General features: G+C 39.3%; 1 protein-coding gene across 1 annotated transcript; it reads right to left on the bottom strand.

The window, feature by feature from the left end:
- Window positions 1-703: 703 nt before the first annotated feature.
- Window positions 704-20,015, bottom strand: pitpnc1b (phosphatidylinositol transfer protein cytoplasmic 1b). The gene is made up of 10 exons (XM_060921666.1): window positions 19,497-20,015; window positions 18,218-18,366; window positions 12,811-12,899; window positions 8,654-8,661; window positions 8,440-8,511; window positions 7,042-7,134; window positions 4,227-4,382; window positions 4,066-4,129; window positions 3,170-3,256; window positions 704-2,393 (listed from the first exon to the last, which is right to left on the bottom strand). Exons 1-10 carry the CDS (start codon window positions 19,542-19,544, stop codon window positions 2,230-2,232), a joined length of 930 nt encoding a protein of 309 aa, XP_060777649.1. The 5' UTR covers window positions 19,545-20,015; the 3' UTR covers window positions 704-2,229.
- Window positions 20,016-25,737: the final 5,722 nt, after the last annotated feature.

Below are 25,737 nucleotides of genomic sequence, written 5' to 3'. Positions count from 1 at the left end.
ATAAGGAAAGAAAGTTTCTTTAGAAGGTTTGATGTGAAACAGTCAGGAATCATGTTTTCTTGTAATCTCTATGATTATTTACATTCTTGGACCATGGAACCATAGTATTTTGGGCAATAAAAGTGAAGTGGTCTTCATTCAAATTCACTGAAATTTCATTCATGTGTAGTTAAATGTATAAACTAAAAGTCTATTATAGTTTAAAGACTGTTTTTAGTCACCTTCAGCAAAAACAATGATAATTTTAAGACCCCCAAAACCAACGAGCTCATAATCACAGCAGTTGAAAATGGAACTAAATAATTTGAAATTGTTTTGGTGGTTATGGCTTTTCTGATGGGGTCATCAATCAGAATCCTCAGAATTCCACAAAACAAGGCAGTAATTCTGACTTTTCTGGGAACACCCCGGCCCGAACTGCAAGAGGAAATCCTAATCAAGGCTAGTGGAACAAAGATGGAAGCCACCAATCGTGGAGATAGTCATGTACCGTCAGTAACACTGGATTCAAGGTGGGAGAATTTACCCTGGATGGGATTATCATTCCTGGCAGTTTGGCTAGATTCTTCCACTTTTATTTGAATAAGATTTTAATACCTTAACTATATTTTCACTTACATAATCTCATTTCCACTCATACTTTTTCACTTCTGTTTAAAATAATCAGCTGAACATGAAGAGAAATGAAAAAGATGAACACAAGTGTTATCCCTGAGTTTATTTTTTTTTAGGTCACAAAACAATTCTCATGTAATTTCCATTTAGTTACATATAGGACTGCCTTATCTACATAGAGTATTCAGGTTCTTTAATATTTGTTTTAGTTGTAAGTCATTCACCAAGATTAATAGGACAGCAGATGGTCTAATGCAAGAAGCGCTGTGATTTTTGGCCAAAGCTCATATATCTTGCAGTTTGGTTTCAAAACTCAGGGCCAGAATACAGGGCCCAACAGTGTAATTCCACCAGGCAGAGACACCTGGCCAGAGCTTACTTGCATACATTTAATCTATCACTGTAATATTGAAACTCATACATAAGTCAAAATCTAGGGTGTATTTTAAAGAACCAATATGCTGATGTGCAGACAAGGTTACCTTAGCATATTCCACTCAATCTAAGACCGGGCTATCATCAATATATAAAATAATGGTGCAATATGCTTACACAGCAGTTCAGGGGGACATAACAGATAGCAGTTCACACTGCAAAATGCTTAATATGACTCACCTATCTGACACATTATTGTGCGTTCTTTAAGTAGCGTTTGGTTTAGGTGTTGCTGTGTTTTGTTTTTTCTCATGTAGAACAGACACCTTACATTGTGTATTTGTACAAAAGGGAGGTGTTGTCAAAAACTGAGCAACACCCAATTGTAGGTTTTTTTTTTTTTTTTTTTTTGGGGGGGAATAACATTCTGTGTTGTTGATCTTTGTAAAAGTCTTACATGGGTTAGCTGATCTTATCGCAAAGTGTGCAGGAAGTTGACTGACTTCCCACCTTCAAACAGATCTAAAGCATATATTGGTGAGCCTCTGCAATGCAATAAGATAAGTCAGCTTTGTGCACATACATGCAGTTTTACTGAAGCATGCCATAAAGTGTGTGACACAAACTGTCCATCTAGGTCAATGGAGAAGCAAATGGGAAGGTGTTAGGGTGTGTAAATAGGATAGAAGGCTAGCAGGATTTAGTGCGTAGAACATTTGTTTGTCTAAGGTTTTGACTTGACATTATCATAGCTATTCATAACTGGGAGCCTTAAAGAGTGTAATTGGTCCTGCACGCTGGGCAGGAAGGATGGTGATTTTTTTTTTCTCACCTGTGATCAGAAGAACCCCAGCTACTCCAAGGCATGGATACTGAATAGCTAATGTAGCTAGGAAGCACCATCCTAGCACATTTTGGCACCCTATGTTTAATGTAGCAGCAGTGGTTTAGAGGAAGACGTTTGGGTATCATACAGTATATAGATATTAGATAGCTTATATTAGATTACAGATTCATATTAGATAGTGGGTGTGCATTAGCAACAGTTAAAGAAGAAAAAAAATCTCCCCCAAGCACGCACATGCGTGCGCGCACACACACACAAAGACCCCACATCTGTGCACAGCTTATATTTCTAAAAGATATTGCTGATCATAAATATCCTGATGGAATCTTCAACAGCTTTGGAAAGTAACAGTATTTGGCTGGTTGTTTCATTTAACAGGCAGGAGTGTGGAGTTAGTCTGATGACGAATTAAATCTCCCATGGCTCTTGACTGTGGAGGAACATGATGATGAAGAGTCTGTAATATCCACAGTGTTCAACCCCATCTTTTTCAGTGACAACGCATCCGTGACTGAGACAGAGCGGGAGAAGGAGGGACGCACAGGAGCGACTGAGGCTGCGAAGGAAGTGGAGGAGGAGGAACAAGGGTGTGGAGGAAAATTGACAGAGGTTTAATTTTTTTTAATAAAGATACTTAAACATTCACTGTCAAAATGAAAGCATAACATTCTCTTTAACCTTTTAAAACCATTCTGCTTTGGCAAGTCTGCTTTTTTTTTAAGATGCAAAAGGTTCTGGTGTGTTACACACAGTAAAATGTGTGAGTGAATGCGGAGTGAAGGGGATTTCTCAGTAGTGTGCTTTGAGAAAGTCACAATGGCACTGCTTTACCTAAAGAGGCAGTAGAGGCACATACTGCCTAAAGGTGCTGTGTGCTGTTGGATGAGAGCATGGTGATTTTTAATCATGAGCTCAAAGTCAGGGGATATAACCCACTGGACTGTAATGACTGTCAGGATTATCATTAGCATTGCGTGCTGTTGTACTTTTTCCAACAGAAGGTAGTGAGAGGCTCTAAATGCCCCTCCTGCACATCTCAGTTGTGTCACTAGCGTAGCATTGCATGGGAGGATGATTTATGTTGCTTGTGTAAAGAAAGGGTGAGTTTAGGAGCATAGCATTCTTTAGGATAATCACTGCTACACAAACCCCACTCTGATATCACTTGCTCTCCATCCTCCTGTGTCTGCCCTTCCCTTCATCTTGCACGCATTCTCCTCTCTCCACCTATTTTCTCCAAATCTTCTCCCTTATCCTCAGGCGCTCTCATTTCTCCATCACTGTCACCCCCCCTCCCCCCCGGATCCTTCTTCTCTGGCTTTGAGATGCTACCTGAGTTGCTCATGTCATCCTTTATCTTCTTGTTTGTCTCCTGCTGCAGCTGCTTCTCGAACTCTCTCACTTCCTCCAGGCTCATCCCTGCCACAACACAAAACATGTCAGAGCCACGTTAGCCACGCCCACACCAGTTCACACTCGGACTTTATATGTAGCGTGTGTATAATGCCTGAATAAGCTGCACTGAAATGTCTTGGAATGCTCATATTCAAGAGGGCTTGCCAAGAAAAACAGTGTGATTAACCCAAGGGTTAAAAAAATAACTTAAAGTACAGTAAAAGCATTTAAAAGCATTAAAAAAATTAAAAAACAATTTAAATAAATGATAATTATATTACTGAGATACAGGTAATGCTTGGGTTATTTTGACCTGAGAGTAACAAGGAGAAGTGAAAGGAGATATTTGGTAATATCTCATCTCATCTCATTATCTCTAGCCGCTTTATCCTGTTCTACAGGGTCGCAGGCGAGCTGGAGCCTATCCCAGCTGACTACGGGTGAAAGGCGGGGTACACCCTGGACAAGTCGCCAGGTCATCACAGGGCTGACACATAGACACAGACAACCATTCACATTCACACCTACGGTCAATTTAGAGTCACCAGTTAACCTAACCTGCATGTCTTTTGGACTGTGGGGGAAACCGGAGCACCCGGAGGAAACCCACGCGGACACAGGGAGAACATGCAAACTCCGCACAGAAAGGCCCTCGCCGGCCACGGGGCTCGAACCCAGGACCTTCTTGCTGTGAGGCGACAGCGCTAACCACTACACCACCGTGCCGCCCATTTGGTAATATGTTTTAGAAATTGAAAGAGACAACCTGTGTGAATGGCATATCTTGAACATAAGGGTTAATAAAAGAGCACATTAAAAAGCTTTACACTCACCATGCCACTCATCTAGCCATGCCACTGCCTGTCTGTGTCCTACCAGCAGGATGTCACGGATATTCTGTGGGGAACCAGGAGACATTGTTACACACTAATCACTGATATAACCGTCATTAGCCACACAAGTGACTCCTGGGAAGAGTAGCTCAGGTTCCCACCCTGTGGATGAACTCTTCTGTCCGCCCCTGGAACCCGTAGACCTCGAAGCTGCACTTAACTCTCTTGTAGGAGCACATGATGGGCTTGGTGTTATTTCTCCAGCCATCCACCAGGGGGCCACGCCCTGTCCTGTTTGACACCCAGCTGCTCAGGTCCTGCATGGGTTAATCATGTGATACACATACAGTGCCAGTCAAAAGTTTGGACACACCTTCGAATTCAATTGTTTTCTTTATTAATTAAAAGACACTTAATATATTAAAGTAATGGATGCCGTTTCTCTTTACTTAGTTGAGCGCTTCTTGACATATGGATTATGACAGTTGTAGAATAGGGCTATTTACTGCATTTTTATTACTTACTGTTTGATCTCAAGCACATTAAGAAGGCACAAAATTGTACTAATTAACTTTTCACAAGTCATACCTGTTAATTGAAAAGCATTCCAGGTGACTAGGTCATGAAGCTGGTTAAGATAATGCCAATAGTGTGCAAAGTGTCAAGGTAAACGCTGGCTACTTTGAAGAATCTCATCTCATCTCATTATCTCTAGCCACTTTATGCTGTTCTACAGGGTCGCAGGCAAGCTGGAGCCTATCCCAGCTGACTACGAGAGAAAGGCGGGGTACACCCTGGACAAGTCGCCAGGTCATCACAGGGCTGACACATAGACACAGACAACCATTCACACTCACATTCACACCTACGGTCAATTTAGAGTCACCAGTTAACCTAACCTGCATGTCTTTGGACTGTGGGGGAAACCGGAGCACCCGGAGGAAACCCATGGGGAGAACATGCAAACTCCGCACAGAAAGGCCCTCGCCGGCCACGGGGCTTGAATCCGGACCTTCTTGCTGTGAGGCGACAGCGCTAACCACTACACCACCGTGCCACCCTACTTTGAAGAATCTAAAATATGAAACTTATTTAGTTTAACTTTTTTTTTAATTCACCACATAATTCGATATCTGTTCCATATGTCATTTCATAGTTTTGATGTCTTCAGTATTGCTCTACAATGTAGAAAATAGTCAAGATACAGAAAAACCTATGACTGCACAGGTGTGTCCAAACTTTTGACTGGTACTGGACATGTTTCATATACACACACACACACACACACACACACACACTGCCATTAGTGCATCTTTGTCAGATTCAGATAGTAAGATAGTTATTTTCTAATCTTATGTGTCGTAATAAGTATGTATGGCCTCATTGTAATTACACAGACCACCCATGATGTCTTGCCGCCCTGTAATAATTAACAGAATGAGCACTCCTAGCATGGGGTTTGTTGCAGTGTCCTAACTAACCTCTAACTGACAAATGATTTTGACCGTTAGATTTATGACAGTTAAGCACAACAATAATAAACCACAAATTCCAGTAGAAACAACATAGTTTATTGATTTACTACTCCAGAAAAGAATTTCTTCTTAAGTGCTAGTGTATACATGGGTGAGCACGTATTTATCTCTTTATAGAGACTGAATGTCCCTGTAATAATAGGATTACACGACAAATTTGACCTTGGGTAGACATTCAGCTGATCAGCATGAAGAAAAATGGGTTTTTATACAAGTTTGGGTTAGGAGTAGGCATAGATTTTTTAGCTACACTACTGTGAAATTCAATTGAAATAAATCACAAATAATAATTTGTGTGTGTGTATATGTGTTAGCTAATATTGACTTTCGTGTCTGGCTTCTAGATCTGTTTCACAGCTGAACAGATTACAGCAGGTTGAGAGAGAGAGAAGGGGCATATTTTAAATCAAGGTTGGAGTCTAATGTCTCCACAAGGATAGGAATATGTATGTGACCGTTTTGACCATGTGGGGACTTTTGGTTGGTCCCTACAAAGAAAGCTTTTTTTTTAAATAAAATGCAGCTTTTATTTAAAAATATAAAAAGCCAAAATGTTTCCATCTGGTTACCAGTGGCGTGCACAGATAGACACGAGGTGGTGCTCAAGCACCTGCCCCTCTGCCCTCTGTCCAAAAAAGTGCCCTTTTGAATTTTTTTTTTTTACAGTTTACTGAGGCCAATGTCGACGTGATCTTTTAGAAAAGCCGCAGCATTAAAAGCGTGTGTGAAAATAACGTCCCAATGTGTGCCCCCTCCACACACACCGGACCTCTGTCTCTCTTGCTCGGTCACGTGAACAAGCGTGCAGTGCATTCAATGTGAGGTTGCAGCAGCATAGCGTCCTGGAAGCCACGGCCTTGTCGTAGCACAGACAACACATCGGGCAGTCAGTCAGCTCTTCCCCTGCCCCACCAGCCAGGTAACACATGAATCGAGTGAAAATGTATTTTTTGCCCTCTAAGCCCAAGCTGTAATTATTTTGTCGTGAAGTAGCCCGTCACATACAGAAACAACTGCACATAAGTATTATATTTTTTGCTAGACCATTTTCAGATTTAGGAAAACAAAAATTTCTTTTTCTATTTTGTTCAACTAGAGATTCCTGGCAAAGTCAAAAAGCCTTGATGTAATAAATTAACATTAAGTGGTTGTTTTACACCTTTAAAAACTAAAACGGGTCAGTGGCGACCCGAACACAAGAGGAGGGTTAAATCTCAGACTTTTATAATAAGGTGTTCCACATGTGCAAAAAAGTGCCCTTTTTCCCCCCAGAGCACTTGCCCCCCAAAATGTCTGTGCACGCCACTGCTGGTTACTGATGTTAAGGTTAGGTGTGCTGCATTAATAATTATGCCAGTAAGTCATTATGTTAGTAAGTCTGATATGCGTGTGTGTGTGTGTGTGTGTGTGTGTGTGTGTGTGTGTGTGTGTGTGTGTGCACCTCATCATTTTTGTAATACTTGTCAGGAATCGGGTCACTCAGTATATCCAAGAAGCAGACACTGTCTTGGGGTGTGGGTTCATCTTCAAACACCTGTGTAGGTGACATCAGAGAAAATGGAGAAAGTGGTCACATGATCTTTGAAATGGCCCAAGTGGCAACACAGCATGGCAGGAGTGAGAATGAAAGTCACAGTCATTTAACATCCTCACAAAGGGTCTGTGAAGTGAAACCCGCCAGCCAAATGTGAAGCCTGGAAAGCATTTGTTTTTACTGAGTCGTTCCAAAATTGCAATGCGAAAAGCAAACATGGACACATTGCAAGTTTTGATGAAACAAATAATGTAACATGCACGATTGCAGCAAGATCATTTTAAATCGAATGATCTATAATGCCAAACACCTGAGCCGATAATTGTAACTGTAGCAGCATTCTTTAACACACCCATGGCATGACACTGTGTGAAAAACATATGATGATGAAAGACAGCCTTCTGCAGTCAAAGCCAGTGATTTATGCAAACAACTGCAGGCGACGGGGTCTTTGGCCAAGTCCGCTCACCTCGCAGTTGAGAGTAAGCCACAGAGGGGGCAGAGGCAGAGCGGTCTTGGCTCTGCAGCGCAGCAGGTGCCTTTTACAGCAGCCAGGTTGAAAGCAAAGAGAGCTGGACAGTATAAAAACAAGCAGTGTGGGATTCTGTCATCAGTGACTACTACAGCATCAGTCCCTGTGGAGGAGTCTCTGACCTGTTTCCTCCTCTTTTTATTTATTTTTATTCTGCCTGGACATACACATTCTCTCTGGAGTGTGTTTTCAGTGTTTGCTCTTGTCGGCTGTGTTGACACTCTTCATGGGTATTCTTTCCCATTATCCTGTCACAGGCTTTTGTGAACTTGTGCGATTGTGTGCTGGAATGTTTTTTTGTGAGTATGCTGAAGGAATGTCTGGGTGTGTCTATTTATGGGAAGATCTGGAGTGATGGCATGGCGGCAGGCTGGGACTTGCACAGCTCTAATTTGCATGGCTTAATAAGAGAAGGAACTTTGAGGCTGAGCCAACTTGTTGTCAGTCATGGACTGCATCCAAACAGACATCAACACTACCAAATCTTGCTTTACTCACCTGCCATGCACATGGACTGCCTTAACAACCTTGCTCTTTTAACAGGAAATGTCTCTCTAACTGAAACAACTCAATATTTTCCAATTCTATTTGTTCTAATATCTTCTTGATGAAGGCCAGAAGCAGAAAGGCTCTTAAAAGGACAGCGAGGGCGCAGCAGGCGGATGAATAGGTAGCTGTACTTCACAAAAATGAGTGGCACATGCGCACACACCAATACACACTTTGTGTGTATGTGTGTGTGTGTGTGTGTGTGTGTGTGTGGCTGTACTCACATTCTCATTGCTCCCATTGTTGTTCTCGAAGTGTGTCTCGATTTTGATGCTCAACTTGGGAAGGAAGGAGCACTGGGCAGAGAGATAAGAAAAGCAGAGAGATATATAGGCAGAGAGAGAGGAAGAGACAGAGGGTACTGCTTATAAGTGTATATAAGCCAGTGAGTGCATCTGGACTGCATCAGTGTTAAAGTCAGTGTATGAGACTACTTACTGTGTACTCTGCACCAAAAACACCAACAGATACGGGTGGAAGAGGAACGAATGAGGGGGGAAAAAGAGACAACATTATGGTCAAGGATTTTTCTGGTGCAAGATAATGAAAACACTGCACACACTGTTTCACCGACTCATGCATTTCTTGCAGCTAATATACAATATAATAAAAAAAAACACATAAAATACATATAAAAGACGATTCTGAAATCATTAGACTTAATAGCACTGAGTCTCATCAGACATAACACTATTACATATACACACATAGGAAGCTACACACACCACCATTCATGATTGCTTTTGGCAAATATTTCAAATCAAGTTCTGTCTCTTCCAAATAGCAAGCATGATACACAGAAAGGCTGTGTTTGCCATTAACTAGCTCTTTCATTCAAACCACAAAAACTGGTTCTGTCCTTCATTTAATTTGAATATTGATTACATAATATTTACTGATGATGTGTTATGGATTTGGAGAAGCGGGATTAAACAAATGAGCCCCAGATAACACAAAGTTTCAACCTGTGTAATCACTTGACATGGTTCTCACTCACTACGCTTACCATGCACAAAATATTCTGGTTTTTGGCCTTATTCTGAAAAAGACAAAGATTCCAACTAATCTGTTTACATAGCAAATAAAAATGGATATTCCACCAATAACCTGACGATTTGTCCAGGGTGTACCCCGCCTCTTGCTCATAGTCAACTGGGATAGGCTCCAACTTGCCTATCCCAGCACAGGATAAGCGTTTACGGAGAATGGATGGATGGATGGATATTCCACTAACATTTCCATTTCCATGCAGCCATGCATACTCTTATTGTCTAGTTGGTTTGTTTACAATGCATAAATCTGACTGCAAACAGGTAAGAAACTATGTCACAAACTGCCATAAAATCCTAATCAAGACACACATTCCGAATGTGCTGTATACACATGCAAAAAATGCTCCTAAAACCTGAAAAATATCAGCATATTCCACGTCTTAATTGGAAAATGCTAAATTTGGAATAAGGCCATTAACTGAATATCCAAATGGAATACGCTGTTTACATGACCTGTAACAAATTCTGAATATTGTCATATTTGGAATCATAGTGGAATATTAGTGTGCATGTAAATGGACTGTGGTGGGTTTCCCAAAAGGCTCTTAACACTAAGGCCACATCCACACGACAACGGCAACGTGATGTTATTTAAAAAAAATATCGCCTCCAAATGGGCAACGATCAGTAGAAATCAGGTCCATATGGCAACGCAACGCTTGCTGAAAACGATGCAATACACATGCCACACCTCTAGGGGCGCTGTAAGACGGTCCCTTCGGACACACCAGAACAACCCATACGAAAAAGAACAGTAAAGAACTTATAAGAGTTTACCACTGTCTTAGTAGTAAATCCTTATAAATATAAATAAATATATATGCCATGTATGATTTACTCCTGAAAGTGGCCCATTTTGCATTTTCCTCATACAAATTTTTTATGAAAATCTAGTATGTATGAAGTGAACGTTGTGCATGGTTTTTACAGATAATGTGTATGATGAATTACACTGTCTTTGTATGCTTCATGTAATGTTTGTAGTTTTAAATTATATTTTACAGTTTAAAATGTACATGCCTTTTATATGTAAATCCAACACAAACATATGTGGATTTACATATAAAAGGCATATACATTTTAAACTGTAAAATATAATTTAAAACTACAAACATTACATGAAGCATACAAAGACGGTGTAATTCATCATACACATTATCTGTAAAAACCATGCACAACGTTCACTTCATACATACTAGATTTTCATAAAAAATTAGTATGAGGAAAATGCAAAAGGGGCCACTTTCAGGAGTAAATCATACATGGCATATATATTTATTTATAAATCCTTATAAGGATTTATCCTTATATTTATAAGGATTTACTACTAAGACAGTGGTAAACTCATAAGTTCTTTACTGTTCTTTTTCGTATGGGAATAGAAGTAAGGACGCATGCGCATAAACTATTATGCGCGAGACTTCATATTAGCCACAAAGTCAGGAAAATCTGTTCGTAAAATTACATTATAATGACCAAATACAATGAAAAGTATTTTTCCAGTCTCACCTGTGAAAGGTAATCCCATGTGATCTCGTTTGGACGGTAAACCTGTTGGTACAGTTAAACGCAGCTAATCTTTATTCTCCGCTTTGACCTTTCCAATATGGCGGCGAGGATGACGTACGCGGAAGGCGGCGTCTTTAATGGTCCGGAATAAATTGAATACTACAGGTTGATGGATTAATTTGCTGTTTCTCACCTGTGAAAGGTAATCCCATGTGATCTCCTTTGGACGGTAAACCTGTTGGTACAGTTAAACGCAGCTAATCTTTATTCTCCGCTTTGACCTTTCCAAAATGGCGACGAGGATGACGTACGCGGAAGGCGGCGTCTTTAATTGTCCGGAATAATTTGAATGATACACGTTGATGGATTAATTTGCTTTTCTACGCCCTTTTTTGAGGAATGTATTGTAGGACTTAAACCATCATCTGAAGAGGTGAGATCGCTCCTTTTTTCCCCTTATTTTTGCTGGCGGGATTGACTCTGCCCTAAGGGCTATTCTCTCTCTCTCTCTCACTTTGCACCAGGCATTACACAATAAATATTCACAGTGAAAATATTTTGTAAGCGCGTTTCATGAACCAATTTATAGGATTTCTTGACAACTCGCATCGCATCGCAGTGAGATCATTGGCACTACTGGTGTTAAGAATCAGACCATTTCATAAATGAATATTTTGCTGTAGAGCTGCAGTGTTTGTACAATTGCATGTTTTTGCTTCACTATTACTGTCACTATTCTGCTTCTTGCATTACTACTGTGAACTAACACTGAACATAATAATAATAATAATAATAATATCCAAGCTCGTGTTTCACTCTCACTAGTGCTCTGTAAGGCTTTTTCCTGGTGATATTCGTTACACTTCTACCCGGCGTGAAGCATTCACAGTCATGTGGTTGTGACGTCATCGTAAACAAATCCGTTTTACTCATCCAGACGACTTCACAACGGCAACGTTGCCAGATCTTTCCACTCTGGAACCCGTTCTCAAAAAGATTGCGTTTTGGGCACCCAAAACGCCGGCGCCGTGTGGACGCCAGGCCTAAACGATAAGCAATTGTATCGGAGTCACCTGAATCCGTTGCCGTGTGGACAGGGCCTAAGAGCATCTTAACTAGGAGAGAGAGTGTTCATTGTGCTGCTCGCGCTACCATTTAACGATCTTTGTGCTACGATGCTTTGAGGAAACTCGGCACTGAGTGATAGGCTGCATGAATCTACAGTCTGAGCCAGTAAGTTATGAGCTGCAGCTGATTATCTACTTCCTAATAGTGTGTAATTTTTTTCCCCTTTCACCACTGTTGGTGCTGCTGTGGTTTTACAAAAGTACTAAAATAATCCACATTAATACAACCATTTGTTAATATCAAATACAATAATGTAAATGGCAAACACTGAGACTTATTATTTATTTTTTCTTAAAAGAGAAGGAGAACTTAACCCTGTTAGCTCATATATGTATATAAAGGGCTATTTACTGTATATGTATAGTACCAGTTAAAAGTTTGGACACTCCTACTCATTCATGAGGTTTTTCTGCATTTAGACTAATTTTCTAAATTGGAGAAAAATAGTGAAGCCATCAGAACTATAAAATAACATCTGGAACATATATGGAATTATGTGGTAAACAAAAAAAGTGTTAAATATGTTTCACATTTTAGATTCTTTAGTCACCGTTTTCCTTGATGACACTTTGCGCACTATTGGTATTATCTTAACCAGCTTCATGAGGTACTCGCCTGGAATGCTTTTCAATTAACAGCTATGCCTCGTCAAAAGTTAATTAGTGCAGTGTCTTGCCTTCTTAATGCATTTGAGATCAAACAATAAACATACAGTAAATAGCCCTATTCCACAACTGTAGTAATCCATATTATATCAAAAACCACTCAACTGAGTAAAGAGAAATGACATTCATCATTACTTTAAGAAATTAAGCATCTTTTAATTAATAAAAATAAAGAAAAACCATTGAATTAGGTGTACAAACTTTTGACTGGTACTGTATGTATTGGGTAATTGTTACTAACCTGTGACAGTATATGGGTAGAAATTCCAGGCCTTTTCTGTGACATAGAAGATCATAGGGACAAACTTCTTCATCCAGGAAGGCAATTTACTAAGGTTTAGTGGTAAAAAGGTTACTTGGATGTCATTATTATCGGACACTTCAGTATTATTGTATTGTTCAAGTTGTCATTGTGGTGTGGAGTTAATGAAAGTAAATTAAGGCTGTTAACTGTTGACAGACCTCTCACAAATAAAACTTTGTAGGCTATAAAATGAACTCTCTCACAAAGACACAACCCCACCGAGAGAGAGAGAGATAATGACCTCTGTACTATAATAAATGATAGTAGTACAGATTTGTAACTGCAGGAACAGAGTGATAGATGTAGGGACATACAGGTGAGTGGCGCAAAAAAGAGATTTGAGGAAAACCTTATACATGTGGACTGCCATGTCCAAAGTGGTGTTCTCTCTCTCTCTCTCTCTCTCATATTCTCAAGAAACACATCACCACATCATTTTCTATAGCCTGAACCATTCCTGTATCATAATTATTTCAGCATTAAAACTGAAATAAACATAAGAACATTTATTCGGTCATTAAGAACATAATGCTTCTGTCTCTTCTAACACACTGATGGTTTGGAAAATGTACTCTATTTCTGCCAGAAAAGTTTATATATTTTATTTGGGCTTCCAGTACATAATTTCTTTGACTGTTCTTTTTATGTGGCAAAATATACAGGATAAACCTTTAATTTAAAAAAAAAAAACCACTAGAATTTGGTGCAAAAGTTTTAATTTTCTTTGGGTTTTCTGAAATCATCACAGGTTCAAAATTATACATGCATGATCAAAAATATACATACAGCACACCTAATATTTGGGTAAAATGTCTCTTCGCAAGATTCACTTTGACCAAACATTTTTGCTTACTATGAACAAGCTTCTGGTGGAATTCTGGTTGGATATTTCACAAGTCTTCATGGTAGAATTGGTGGAGTTCAATTAAATTTGTTGTTTTTTTCTTGGCATGGACTCGACTTATAAGCACAGTCCATATATTTTCAATAGAGTTGAAGTCAGGACTTGTTTTAAGCTTAATGTTAGCCTGCTTTATCCTCCACAACCATCTCTGATGCGTGTTTGGGTTCATTGCCCTGTTGTAAGTCCCAAGTCGTGTTCAAGTTTCTGATGGTTTATGCTGAAGAATTCTGAGGTAGTCCTTGTTCTTCATTATTCTATCCACTTTGTGCAATGAACAAGTTCCACTGGCAGTAAAACATCCCCAGAGCATGATGATCCTACCACCGCCACCAGCTGGTACAGTGTCCCTCTGCACATGGTGGTTATTGTGGCCAAATAACTCAATCTTTGTCTCATCTGACCATACAGCTATCCTCCAGAAGGCTTTTTTCTTTGCCTGTGTGGTCAGCTTCAAACTTTAGTTAAGCTTGAAGGTGTCAGTTTTGGAGCAGGGGGTTATTTCTTGGATAGCAGCCTCTTAGTCCATGGTGACCTGAACTGTAGACAGTGATCCATCAGCTTCCAGTTCATGGCAGGGCTGTGCCATGGTGGTTCCCAGGTCATTCTTGACCATCCAAACCAATTTCCTTTCAGCTGAGGGTGACAGTTTGGGTTTTCTTGAAGCAAAGTGGCTTGGCAAAGTGACTACACCTCACAATAACTTGGATACAATTGTTTGAACTGATCTTGGAATTTGCAGTTGTTTAGAAATGGCTCCAAGAGACATTCCTGAGTTGTGTACATCTGCGATCCTCTTTCTCAGATCTGCACTGAGCTCCTTGGACTTTCCCATTTTACTGTGCGTTGGTCAATCCAATGAGTGCTGTAAACAAACCCTTTTTATGAAGGCACAGAGAAGCTACCAGCTGTAGTCAATCATGATCACTAACAGGAAGTTAAGAGACCTCGGCCTTGGCAAGATAAGAGACATTTTGGAAGTTTCAGCACCTCTGAATTAATAATCTGAGTGTATATAAATTTTTGACCCTTTATGTATAATTTTGACCCTATGTTGATTTCAGAAACCCAAAGAAAATGAAAACTTGTGCACCAAATCTAGTGTTTTGTTTTTAATAAAAGACGTATGCTGTACAATCATTTTGCCACAGAAAAAGATCAGTTCAAAGAAATTACTGAAAGCCCAAATATTGCCATGACATTAATTTCCAAGATGATATTCATGTCACTGTATGTAAACTTCTGACCACAACTGATATACATTTTATACTCTCAGCCCCTCCGGACTGTGTGTATGCAGTGTGTGTGGTTGATGTGTATTAGTAGTAAGTTACACTCAGCATAGAATTACTGTTACATTCAGCAGTCCAGATAAGAGCAGAGTAGAAAAATTCTCAAACTATTCGAGCTAAAGTACTTTGCTACACAAATATGTGGCACTGCAATTATTCACTCATTCTTCACTAACTCCTGATTCAGCATGCATAATCTAAATGCTAATGCCTTCAAGAATGCAACACCGATTCAATTAGATTTGAAGCCTGGAAAAAAAAAATCATCATACAGTATGTACAACTTTAAAAACTGCCGGAATTTGGAGCGATGTTCATTACGAGACTGAACACAGTTTAGAGTTGTATTTAAAAACAGAATTTCATTCAACTTGTACTCAAGCATCACTGATGAATGATATTAATACAAGAAGTACAAACCCTACTGCTGCAGCTTCCTCCGTCTTTAATCATAAGAGAAAATGAAAGTGTGAGCAGAGGTTTGTATTTAAGACAGCTGCAAATCACATACCAATTAAATGTATTAAAAGCAGGGCTTTGAACCGGTTCAAGGAACGAAAATGAAAACCAGGAACTTTTTCTATTTCACATGGAACAGAAACGAAACCAGAAACTTTATTATTTTTTATGTTCCGGAACAGAAACGCTTATTAAAAATAATGGTAACCGGTTAATACCGGTTTTTATTTCGTTCCTCAAAGTTTCCGTAGCCTACAAATAAAAAAGTCATTCTTCTCCTGCGCAAGTTTCTATGACCCGCTGGGGTTCACTTCCTGTGTGACAGTCGCTGACTGAATGGAGAGAGCGGGAAGGTGGACTACTATCACGTCTCCATGTGATAATAAGTGAATTACTGAGTGTCTGAGCAAAGAAGAGCCTGAACGTTGCAGCCTCCCTATTGGCTGTTTGTAAAAATGTATCAATTGTTGCCCTTCCCACGGGAATCATCGCGGACTCGAGAGACGAGACCTGACGAGTTAGTTCGTTGGTAGCAGAACAAAATGTCTGGACACAAATCGGGTTTTCAGAAAAGGAAAGAAAATAAACGGAGGGTCGAAAATACAAAAAAGGAGGCAGAAAATGCAAAACGAGTTTTAAGGTAGGACAAATGGTTAGTTTTTAAGGCAGCCCGCCGTGGCTGCAGGCCTTCAGTTGTGTCATTGAATGGTTACTTTTCTGAGGCAGCCCGCCGTGGCTGCCTGCAGGCTTATTTATTATAGCCCATTTAGTTAAAATAGTTGATATAAAATGTTTATAGTTATAGTTATGTGATGGTTGTCCTGATTTAGACTGTTTTTTTTTTGGGGGGGGGTTGCGCGATGTTGCACCCGGGTCCAGATTAGGGCAGAACCGGCCCTGGCTACATTTCAGGTGTAGTTTGTTTTATGTATGTATGTACTTGCATAGATGTGTACTTGGTCTTCCAATATGGCGCCTAACAAAATCTCGCGGCGCGGTGACGTCATGTGGTAGCCCTCTATAGGGCCTGACTAGCCTTTGGTAACACACTAAACGAATTATCTTTCATTTTTGGCACTTTTTCTGTTTGTGTAGATGGGAGGACATACTGAGAATCCAAATCGCCAACATTTGAAATAATAATTGTTTTGAATTATTTCTTGTCTTATTTAATGAAGGTTGTAATAGAATTAGCCTACATTTGGTTTAAGCTGGATGAGACCGAGACATAATTTTATAGCCATTTGTTAAACAGCTGACAGGGAACGTAATTAACCGTTCTGGGAACGAAATTTTTTTGTTCTAACCGGTTCGGGAACGTCTATTTAATAGTGGAACCCCAAACCGGAAACGTTAAAATTCCATTTCTGTTCGGAACGAACCAATAGGAAAAAAATTCTGGTTCAAAGCCCTGATTTAAAAGTGAATAATTAGGGTTGTGAATATGTTAAGAACAGATGCCATGTTCAGCCTTTATGCTACCTGACAGACCTGATTGAAGTGATGGAGGGATAGAAGAATTAGCTTTAACCTGAGTGCTGTTAGACCAATACCTCCTCATTCAAAACTTTAGAGACAGAGGCCCTGTCCACACGACAACGGATTCAGGTGAATCCGATAAAATTGTTTATCGTTTCGGCCTGGTGTCCACACGGCACCGGCGTTTTGGGTGCCCCAAAACGAAATCTTTTGAGAACGGGTTCCAGAGTGGAAAGATCTGGCGACGGCGCCATTGCGAAGTCGTCTAGATGAGTAGAACGGATTTGTTTACGATGACGTCACAACCACATGTGCTTCACGCCGGGTAGAAGTGTAACAAACTCGATGCGAGTTGTCAACAAATCCTATAACTTGGTTCATGAAACGCGCTTACAAAATATTTTCACTGTGAATATTTATTGTGTAATGGTGCAAAGTGAGAGAGAGAGAGACAGAGAGAGAGAATAGCCCTTAGGGCAGAGTCAATCCCGCCAGCAAAAATAGGGAAAAAAAGGAGCGATCTCACCTCTTCAGATGTTGGTTTAAGTCCTACAATACATTCCTCAAAAAGGGCATAGAAGAACAAATTAATCCATCAACGTGTAGCATTCAATTTATTCCGGACCATTAAAGACGCCGCCTTCCGCGTAGAATCATACGTCATCCTCGCCGCCATATTGGATGGGTCAAAGCGGAGAATAAAGATGCCTCATTCATGTGCTGCGTTTAAATGTACCAACAGGTTTGCCATCCAAACGAGATCACATGGTATTACCTTTTACAGGTGAGACTGGAAAAATACTTTTCATTGTATTTGGTCATTATAATGTAATTTTACGAACAGATTTTTCTGACTTTGTGGCTAATATGAAGTCTCGCGCATAATAGTTTATGCGCATGCGTCCTTACTTCTTCTATTGTTCTGGTGTCTCCGAAGGGACTGTCTTACAGCGCCCCTAGAGGTGTGGCATGTGTATTGCATCGTTTTCAGCAAGCGTTGCGTTGCCATATGTACCTGATATTTTACTGATCTGTTGCCCATGTGGACGCGATATTTTTTTTAATAACATCTCGTTGCCGTTGTCGTGTGGATGTAGCCTTATTGTTCTTCAACACAGAGTGAATGCCACCTTTTTACTGGAGGAACTAACAAAATGATAGGACAGAAAGAGATGATAGTGATAGTGTGACTGAGGACAGTGTGTTGTTTTACCTGCTGAGGTAAATACGCTTCTCAGTGACGTGACCAGATCCATATTTAGGGTGTGTGTTGGGCTCATTCTGGATGACCTCCACACCATCTCCTCCCTCACTCTGCTCATGACTGTGCTTATTGATCATATACAGCTGACCAATTCTATACTGAATTACAGAGAGAAAATACAGTTTCATTTTTGTGTCAGATCCCTTTTTTTGTCTCCCTGTTTCTTCTTAGACATAACACAAGTCTTTGACACATAAATCTGCCTTTATTTGTTATGCTAATCAAGCAGTTTGAATAGAACCGAACTCAATTAAGAGACAGAGAGAGAATTAATACACTCCTTTGTTCCCAGACAAATAATTTCAACTTTGGTCATTTTCATGGTCTGGGTTTTTTTTTTTTTTAATCTGAGATATTTTTATGCTTAAATGATGTGGTTACATGCAATGTCCTCACATTTCTGCATCACTGGGGTTAACTCTCCTAGTTATCATACACCTACGCGTACATCATTAAAACCAGCCGGCCTGGCGTGGTGACACTTTTTCTTTTTCTTTTCATTTGTACACAATGCTTTATTGATATAGTTGAAGTAAGTTGTACATTTTTTTATACGTTCACTTTTATATCAACCTATTTCAGCTCATATTTATCCAAAAGAAACAGGACATACCCTCTGATTTATGACGTCACTCTTTGTTCTGAATGCTGCTCTTAAACACTTATCCTTCCTTCATCATTTAACTTCAACTATGTTGATGACGTTAATTATCTTAGCATTCCCCTGACTTCTTGGAAACCCAACCAAAGAAATGTGCTATCTGTTCTAGATTACAGAGGTACGTTTATGTGTAAACACAAAGTTGGCAGACTTGTTTATCCGGGTAGATGTTCCTATAAAAAGTGTGTGATTCTGATTTCTGTTTATAGACTACTGTGTTAAACATTTTACCTGTCTAACTTGTTTAATGAAAGGAAAAAACGCTCAATCAACACCCCCCCACACACACACAGAGAAAGTAAACTGAGGCTTTTCTTCCACATACAACTTTCCTGATTTAAAGTTTTACATGACATTACACGTATATAGTCAAAGGCTAAAACTATTCACTCAGGTCAAGTTAGTGGCACTGAGTTCACCCTGAGCACAAAAATATCATGACCTTGTACATTTCCATGAGTTTACCATGTAAACAAAGAGAGAACCACAGCACTCACTCACTCACTCTCTCTCTCTCTCTCTCTCTCTCTCTCTCACACACACACATTCACAGACACACACTCTTACCTCCTCCACAGTAAGAGGCATGCATATTCTGTACTCTTTCATCAACATGGTAGCGTTATGATAGCTTTTGCTGCTGTTTATCCCAGTCTTGTACTGTGCTGTGTCTCCGTAGTCTGTTCTATCTGTAAGCTTTTGCTTGCACCTTCATCTCAAACACCTCCGTGTGTAATACAGCTTTCTGTTCAACTCACTTCTCTCTTTGTTTCACTTTGTCACTTTATCCAGTTTCTCACATTAATCTTCTCAGTCCCTCGGTCACCTAACAGTTCTGTACTTCCTTCTTCTGTGCAGCACATTCAGCAGACACTACTTTAACATCATACGACTGTAACTTAACCCCTTTCACCTTCTCCTTATCTCCCCTGTTCTCCTTTTCCCTCTTGTTCTTTTTTGTTTCTCTCTTCTACCACATCTACCTGCAGGATCATATTTTGATTTACAATCTTGCTCTGTTCTTTGCGCCACCCTTTGGCTCCACAGTGCTTTCAGTGCACTCTGAATTCCTTTCTTCTCTACTACTTCTGGACCTCCCCCTTCCTCCACCTCCTTTTTTACCTTACTCTTTCACCTGAGGCATGGCATTTTCATAATAGCCCTCTGACTTGTTCTAATCCACCCTCCTCTCTCTCTCTCACACACACACACACCCTCCACAGCTTCTCTCCAGTATTTAATCTCTCTTTGTCAGTCTAGATTCCTCTTACTTACCAGGATCACTCAAAAAGAATTAGAAGATGTAAGAATAAGTTCTGGTCTCTAAATCTAAATTTCTCTGCTGCACTTTGCAAATGAATAGAGCTAATTGAAGTCTACTCCTTCCCAGCACTTGTGTGAATGTACTTACCCAACAGCAGCAGCATGTTCCTATGTGCTGAAGTCCAGGACACTTGGGAGATTAACGATTACCTCAGGTGCAAAAAAGGCAGAATGAATCTGCTGCATAATGCAGAAGATACTGATATTCCACAGCAAAACCGTGCTTATACTCAGGCTGTGTGTGCACTGACACTTAGATGGGGTTTGTGGAAATGTTTAGTCCCGTGGGTCGATGATAGTAACCCCCTTATAAAACTCCAACCCCTTGATTTATGTGACATTATCACTATTTTTTATTCCATCTACTGTATGTTTGAGATTTACACCAAGATGCACGGGATGGATCACAGTTTTTTAAAGCAACAGTTTGATTTTTAGGATGAAAACTTACTTTGAAAGTAATGTCAATTTAGGCTGATTTTTGGTAGCTGTTGTCTGTTGTGTTGACAATAGCTAACTGCTGCTACAGCCTATAGGTAATGCTTGGGATAATATGTAAGTGGTATCTTTGCTAGGTTGCCATCTAGCCATAAAAATATATGAATTAACATTAGCTAGCTAGCTAATGAACCTAGCAAGCTCATTTCCACATAGCTCATTTGGTTTGTTTCATGCATTCCTCACGTATACAACATGTTCAGGATAGTTGTATTGACTGTAGTCATGTAAAAAATTTAAATTTGGAAAGTAATTGCTCAAGTAAAACTCCAAATCAGAAAAAAAAGTTGGAACAGTATGTTGAAATTAAAACTGAAAACAATTTGTAAATAATCTTTGACCTGTATTGCACTCAAAAACAATCTTGTCTCATCTCATTATCTCTAGCCGCTTTATCCTGTTCTACAGGGTCGCAAGCAAGCTGGAGCCTATCCCAGCTGACTACGGGTGAAAGGCAGGGTACACCCTGGACAAGTCGCCAGGTCATCACAGGGCTACTCAAACAATACAACACAATATTTGATGTTTTACCTCATGAATTTTATTGTGTTTTTTTCCCCCCAAATAAAAACATTTCAGTTTTGATTATTGCAACATGTTTAAAAAAAACACAATGAATGAAATGCTGGAATGGATGTATATTAACAAATGACATGAAGTTGACCAGATAAACCATGAAATATCTTGGGTTCATACTGTCTGCAGTGAAATACAAGTCAAAGTAAATTTAGGGATCACTGCTTTCTTTTTTTTTTTTTATTTCCATTTTCCATACTATCCCAACCTTTACTGATTTGGTATTGTAGACTTTTCACCTTATTTTCTCTTATTTGAGGAATGTTTTTTGGTGGCTCAGTTTACTTTTACTCAAGTGAGTTTCTTTCATATGCTTTCCATCACTGATCGCAACCAGCATTTCCAGATAATCTGAGTTTACAGTCTTCAGTTCTGGTATTGATTGACCTACACTACCGTTCAAAAGTTTGGGGTCACTTTGAAATGTCCTTATTTTTGAAAGAAAAGCACTGTTCTTTTCAATGAAGATCACTTTAAACTAATCAGAAATACACTCTATCCATTGCTAATGTGGTAAATGACTATTCTAGCTGCAAATGTCTGGTTTTTGGTGCAATATCTCCATAGGTGTATAGAGGCCCATTTCCAGCAACTATCACTCCAGTGTTCTAATGGTACAATGTGTTTGCTCATTGCCTCAGAAGGCTAATGGATGATTAGAAAACCCTTGTACAATCATGTTAGCACAGCTGAAAACAGTTTAGCTCTTTAGAGAAGCTATAAAACTGACCTTCCTTTGAGCAGATTGAGTTTCTGGAGCATCACATTTGTGGGGTCGATTAAATGCTCAAAATGGCCAGAAAAATGTCTTGACTATATTTTCTATTCATTTTACAACTTATGGTGGTAAATAAAAGTGTGACTTTTCATGGAAAACACAAAATTGTCTGGGTGACCCCAAACTTTTGAACGGTAGTGTAAGTACGGTACACTATATGCTATGTTATGAGCCTATTAGGCCTATTGCATTTTATACCTAATTTCATTTTAATCATTGATAGCATTTCTAAATGCTTCATAATTAACTGTTCATCCCAGAGAACAGGAACAAGTTTTCCACTGCTGTTATACCTGAATTTTATTCACAGAATATGCCATAAAAACAATATAAGTGTACCACACTTGCCAGACCCACTCCTCCTTCATTTCTGATATGCACTTGTTTTCATAATGTTTCAACAGAATCTTCCAGCATAAGGGGAATGAATAGTGACAAAGTACGTCACATGGGACATTGCTTTGCCATCAGTATTAAACCTATTCTAAGAAACTTCCATCAAGGCCCAGCATGCTTTCCTCAAGGGTTGCAGTTTAGGGAGCCAAGTTACTGCACATGTATATACTGCACACACACACACACACACACACACACACACACACACACACACACAGTATATATGCATGCACGGATGCACACACACTGTGTAGTCGCAATGCAGATGGAAAAACTGCATAAGGCACTGAGAGAAACTGATTTGAGCAATGTTTGATTTCATTGGAAATCTTGCTTCCAATATTCAGACTACTCTGCAGCTGATACTATACTTTTGTATCAACATGTCCAAAGCTGTAGCTCTTATCTGAGACAGCCAGAAGAGACTAGATTTCAGCTTGGGCAATGATACTCCATCATGATCAAGCCTGAGAAAAATGATTTTGGTTAGATTAAACAACATGTAAAACAGCAAAAATTTTGCAATTGCATATTAACCTGCAGCTGCTTTCTAAAACAGGTTCTCATGAAATATTCATCAGTTAGTGCAATCCGTGGTATGGCTTGATGGCTAGTTCATTCTTCACTGGAAATACATTTACATTTACAGCATTTGGAAAATGGCCTTATTCATAGCAGCTTACAGAAGTAAATGGTTTTGTGATTTTTATAGTATGGTTTTCTGCATTAATTTCCTTTGTTTCATTTTGTGGGGAAACAAAGAGAGTTTTCAGATTTGAACAGAGCATTTTTTAAGGATTTTCCACTAGGAGACCAACTGGTCTGGGCAATACAATCACAGGCCCCAGAGTCCATGCGGCTGCACCGCTGCGGCATATTCTGTGATGCAAATTGCCGCATTACGAATCCTTGTTTCAGCCAGCATAATATCAACATAGTTAATGCAGTGCCAAGTTACCATAACTTCATCATAAGTATGGTAAAATACTAAAATTACACTATGAGTTTAAGTTATTGTTTTATCAACTTTCATAATATGTATTTTAAGAAACAGTGAAAAATAAGAAAATCTTCAATTTTATTGCTCAATGTGAATGTGAATGTGAATGCTCATAGTATCAAATAACTGTATATTTAGTCTATAATTTGGAAATTGGAACAGTCTTGACAACCCAACTTCAATATTTCTTAAACATTCCAATCCAAAGAAAACAGTCTTATGAATTTGGACCAGCAATTCAAGCATCTCCCATAATCCCATTTCAGTTTTACCTTTCAGCATCAATCTAACATAACTTGGTTTAAAATTTGGTCTCCCAGTGAAGCTGGTTTGGCATTGACTAGGAGACCAAATCTGGCCACTGGGAGAGCATTTGGTCTCCCAGTAACTATGTTAAAAAATGCTCTGGATTTGAAACCTGAGCATGACATTCAAATACTTATGCAAATGGTAGGTATTTAGATGGGTCATGATCGTGTTGTACCTGTGCTGGAAGTCCACTGAGCTGAAATTAACAGCACTATAGGACTGAAACAGCTTGTTGACAATATTTTTGTGTTATATTACTGTAACATTCTTGCAGCTCAGGGAAAGCGGTAATGGGAGACAGGCGTGACAGCTCAAGGTGCATTTTATTTTATTCTACTTTTCGGTGACTATTTTCATTCTCTGCACTTTAGACACATGCATACACACACATGGCACTGGGTTGCTCAGCTCTTTCTCTCTAGTCACTTGCTTCTCACTGCAATAACAAGTGACACACAAAAATAGTAACCAACGCAGGTGAAACTCATCATGTGTTACCTGCCGGTTCTACCCGACTCCTCACCGCCCACAGCTGATGCTTGATCATACTCCTGCTGCCACAATTACTAACGAACATGATGTACAAAGATATGAGTAAAGAACTTGTATCTGTCTGTAGAGCTGCTATAGAGACTGGTTAATCTCCTGTGTTTTATTTATTTATTTTGTGTATGTGTGTGTAATTTTTTTCCCCTTAATTTAAAGGCATAACACATTTAAGTGTAGTTAGGCTGTAATCAGGGTTTATTAAGCACCCCATTCATTTTTTTTACTTGACTGACATTATCCGTGTATCACATGTGATCAAGCTACAGTAATTTGACCTTACAAATAGATCAGAAAAGTATCCAAACTTGCTTAAACTAAATAAATGAGTGCTCTGTGCATTCCCCTAGTGTTAAGGTGTCATTAGCGATGGTAATATTACACTAATGAGTTTCCTGTGTGTTTGATCATTAGCTATCATCAAGAAGAGTCAGCAATCAAGGTGCAATAGCTGAACAGAGTAAAGACTTGCAAAGTTTGGAGGGCATGACTCTGGTGTGTCCACTGGACTTCTTTAACTTTAAAAAAAATGACAATGGTGCAGACATAATCAATGACAAATCTCAGAAAATGCTATGAATTATAGACAAAAGAAGATTGAAGTGCTTCCAACATGCATAAAAAAAAATTCATAACTTCGAGCTGTATTTCATTCCATTTGCACAACACAGCCAGTTCCCATGATAACAGCTTTCTGTTCCTATTGATCATACTTCACACTGATGAAATCAATCCTGTTATCATTTTAAAAATGGTTACATTATTGACATAACAAGACTCCAACAAGCATTTATTGTATGATCCAAAGTTTAACACAGTTGAACAACCTTTGATGTAATTGTTAAAGTGGCAGCCAGAGGCAATGCTGCTGTATGGGGAGTGTAATTTTGTGACACCTCACAGCTGATTTGATTATTACATGTAATTTATTTCTCTGCAGTGCTCCATCCTCCTCTTGTCCCGTTTTTGATTAAGGGTTACTTCTAGTCTCCATTTTTCCAATACAAGTCCTACTTTATCAGGCCACAGAATAAGGCACACTTCTCCTGTGACTGATATACAGTATCTCTGAGAGACAAGGAATTATTATTTGCAGTTAAATAATCTGTAAGTTACAGGCACTTAAAATGAAGTTTCTATGAGCTGACTTTTAGTACATGACAAGCACAGAGAGATTAATTACTTGTTCCCTCACATTAGCCCTTGACCAAGCCTTGCCATGGCTATTACTCCTAGGATAGCTAATTTGACTTCACAAGCGCTAGATGGAAAGATTCGACTTACTCCACAAAATGTGTTTATACTTTAAAAAGCCATTCATGCCAAACCTATGCTGTTAACAGCACTCAGTCAGCCAGATGGTATGCAATTTTGTTCTATCT

Source organism: Neoarius graeffei, chromosome 5 (assembly GCF_027579695.1).
Source record: "Neoarius graeffei isolate fNeoGra1 chromosome 5, fNeoGra1.pri, whole genome shotgun sequence".
In the NCBI taxonomy this organism is placed as follows: domain Eukaryota; kingdom Metazoa; phylum Chordata; class Actinopteri; order Siluriformes; family Ariidae; genus Neoarius; species Neoarius graeffei.
The sequence above is the reverse complement of the archived record's forward strand: the minus strand, read 5'-3'. Positions and strand labels throughout refer to the sequence as shown.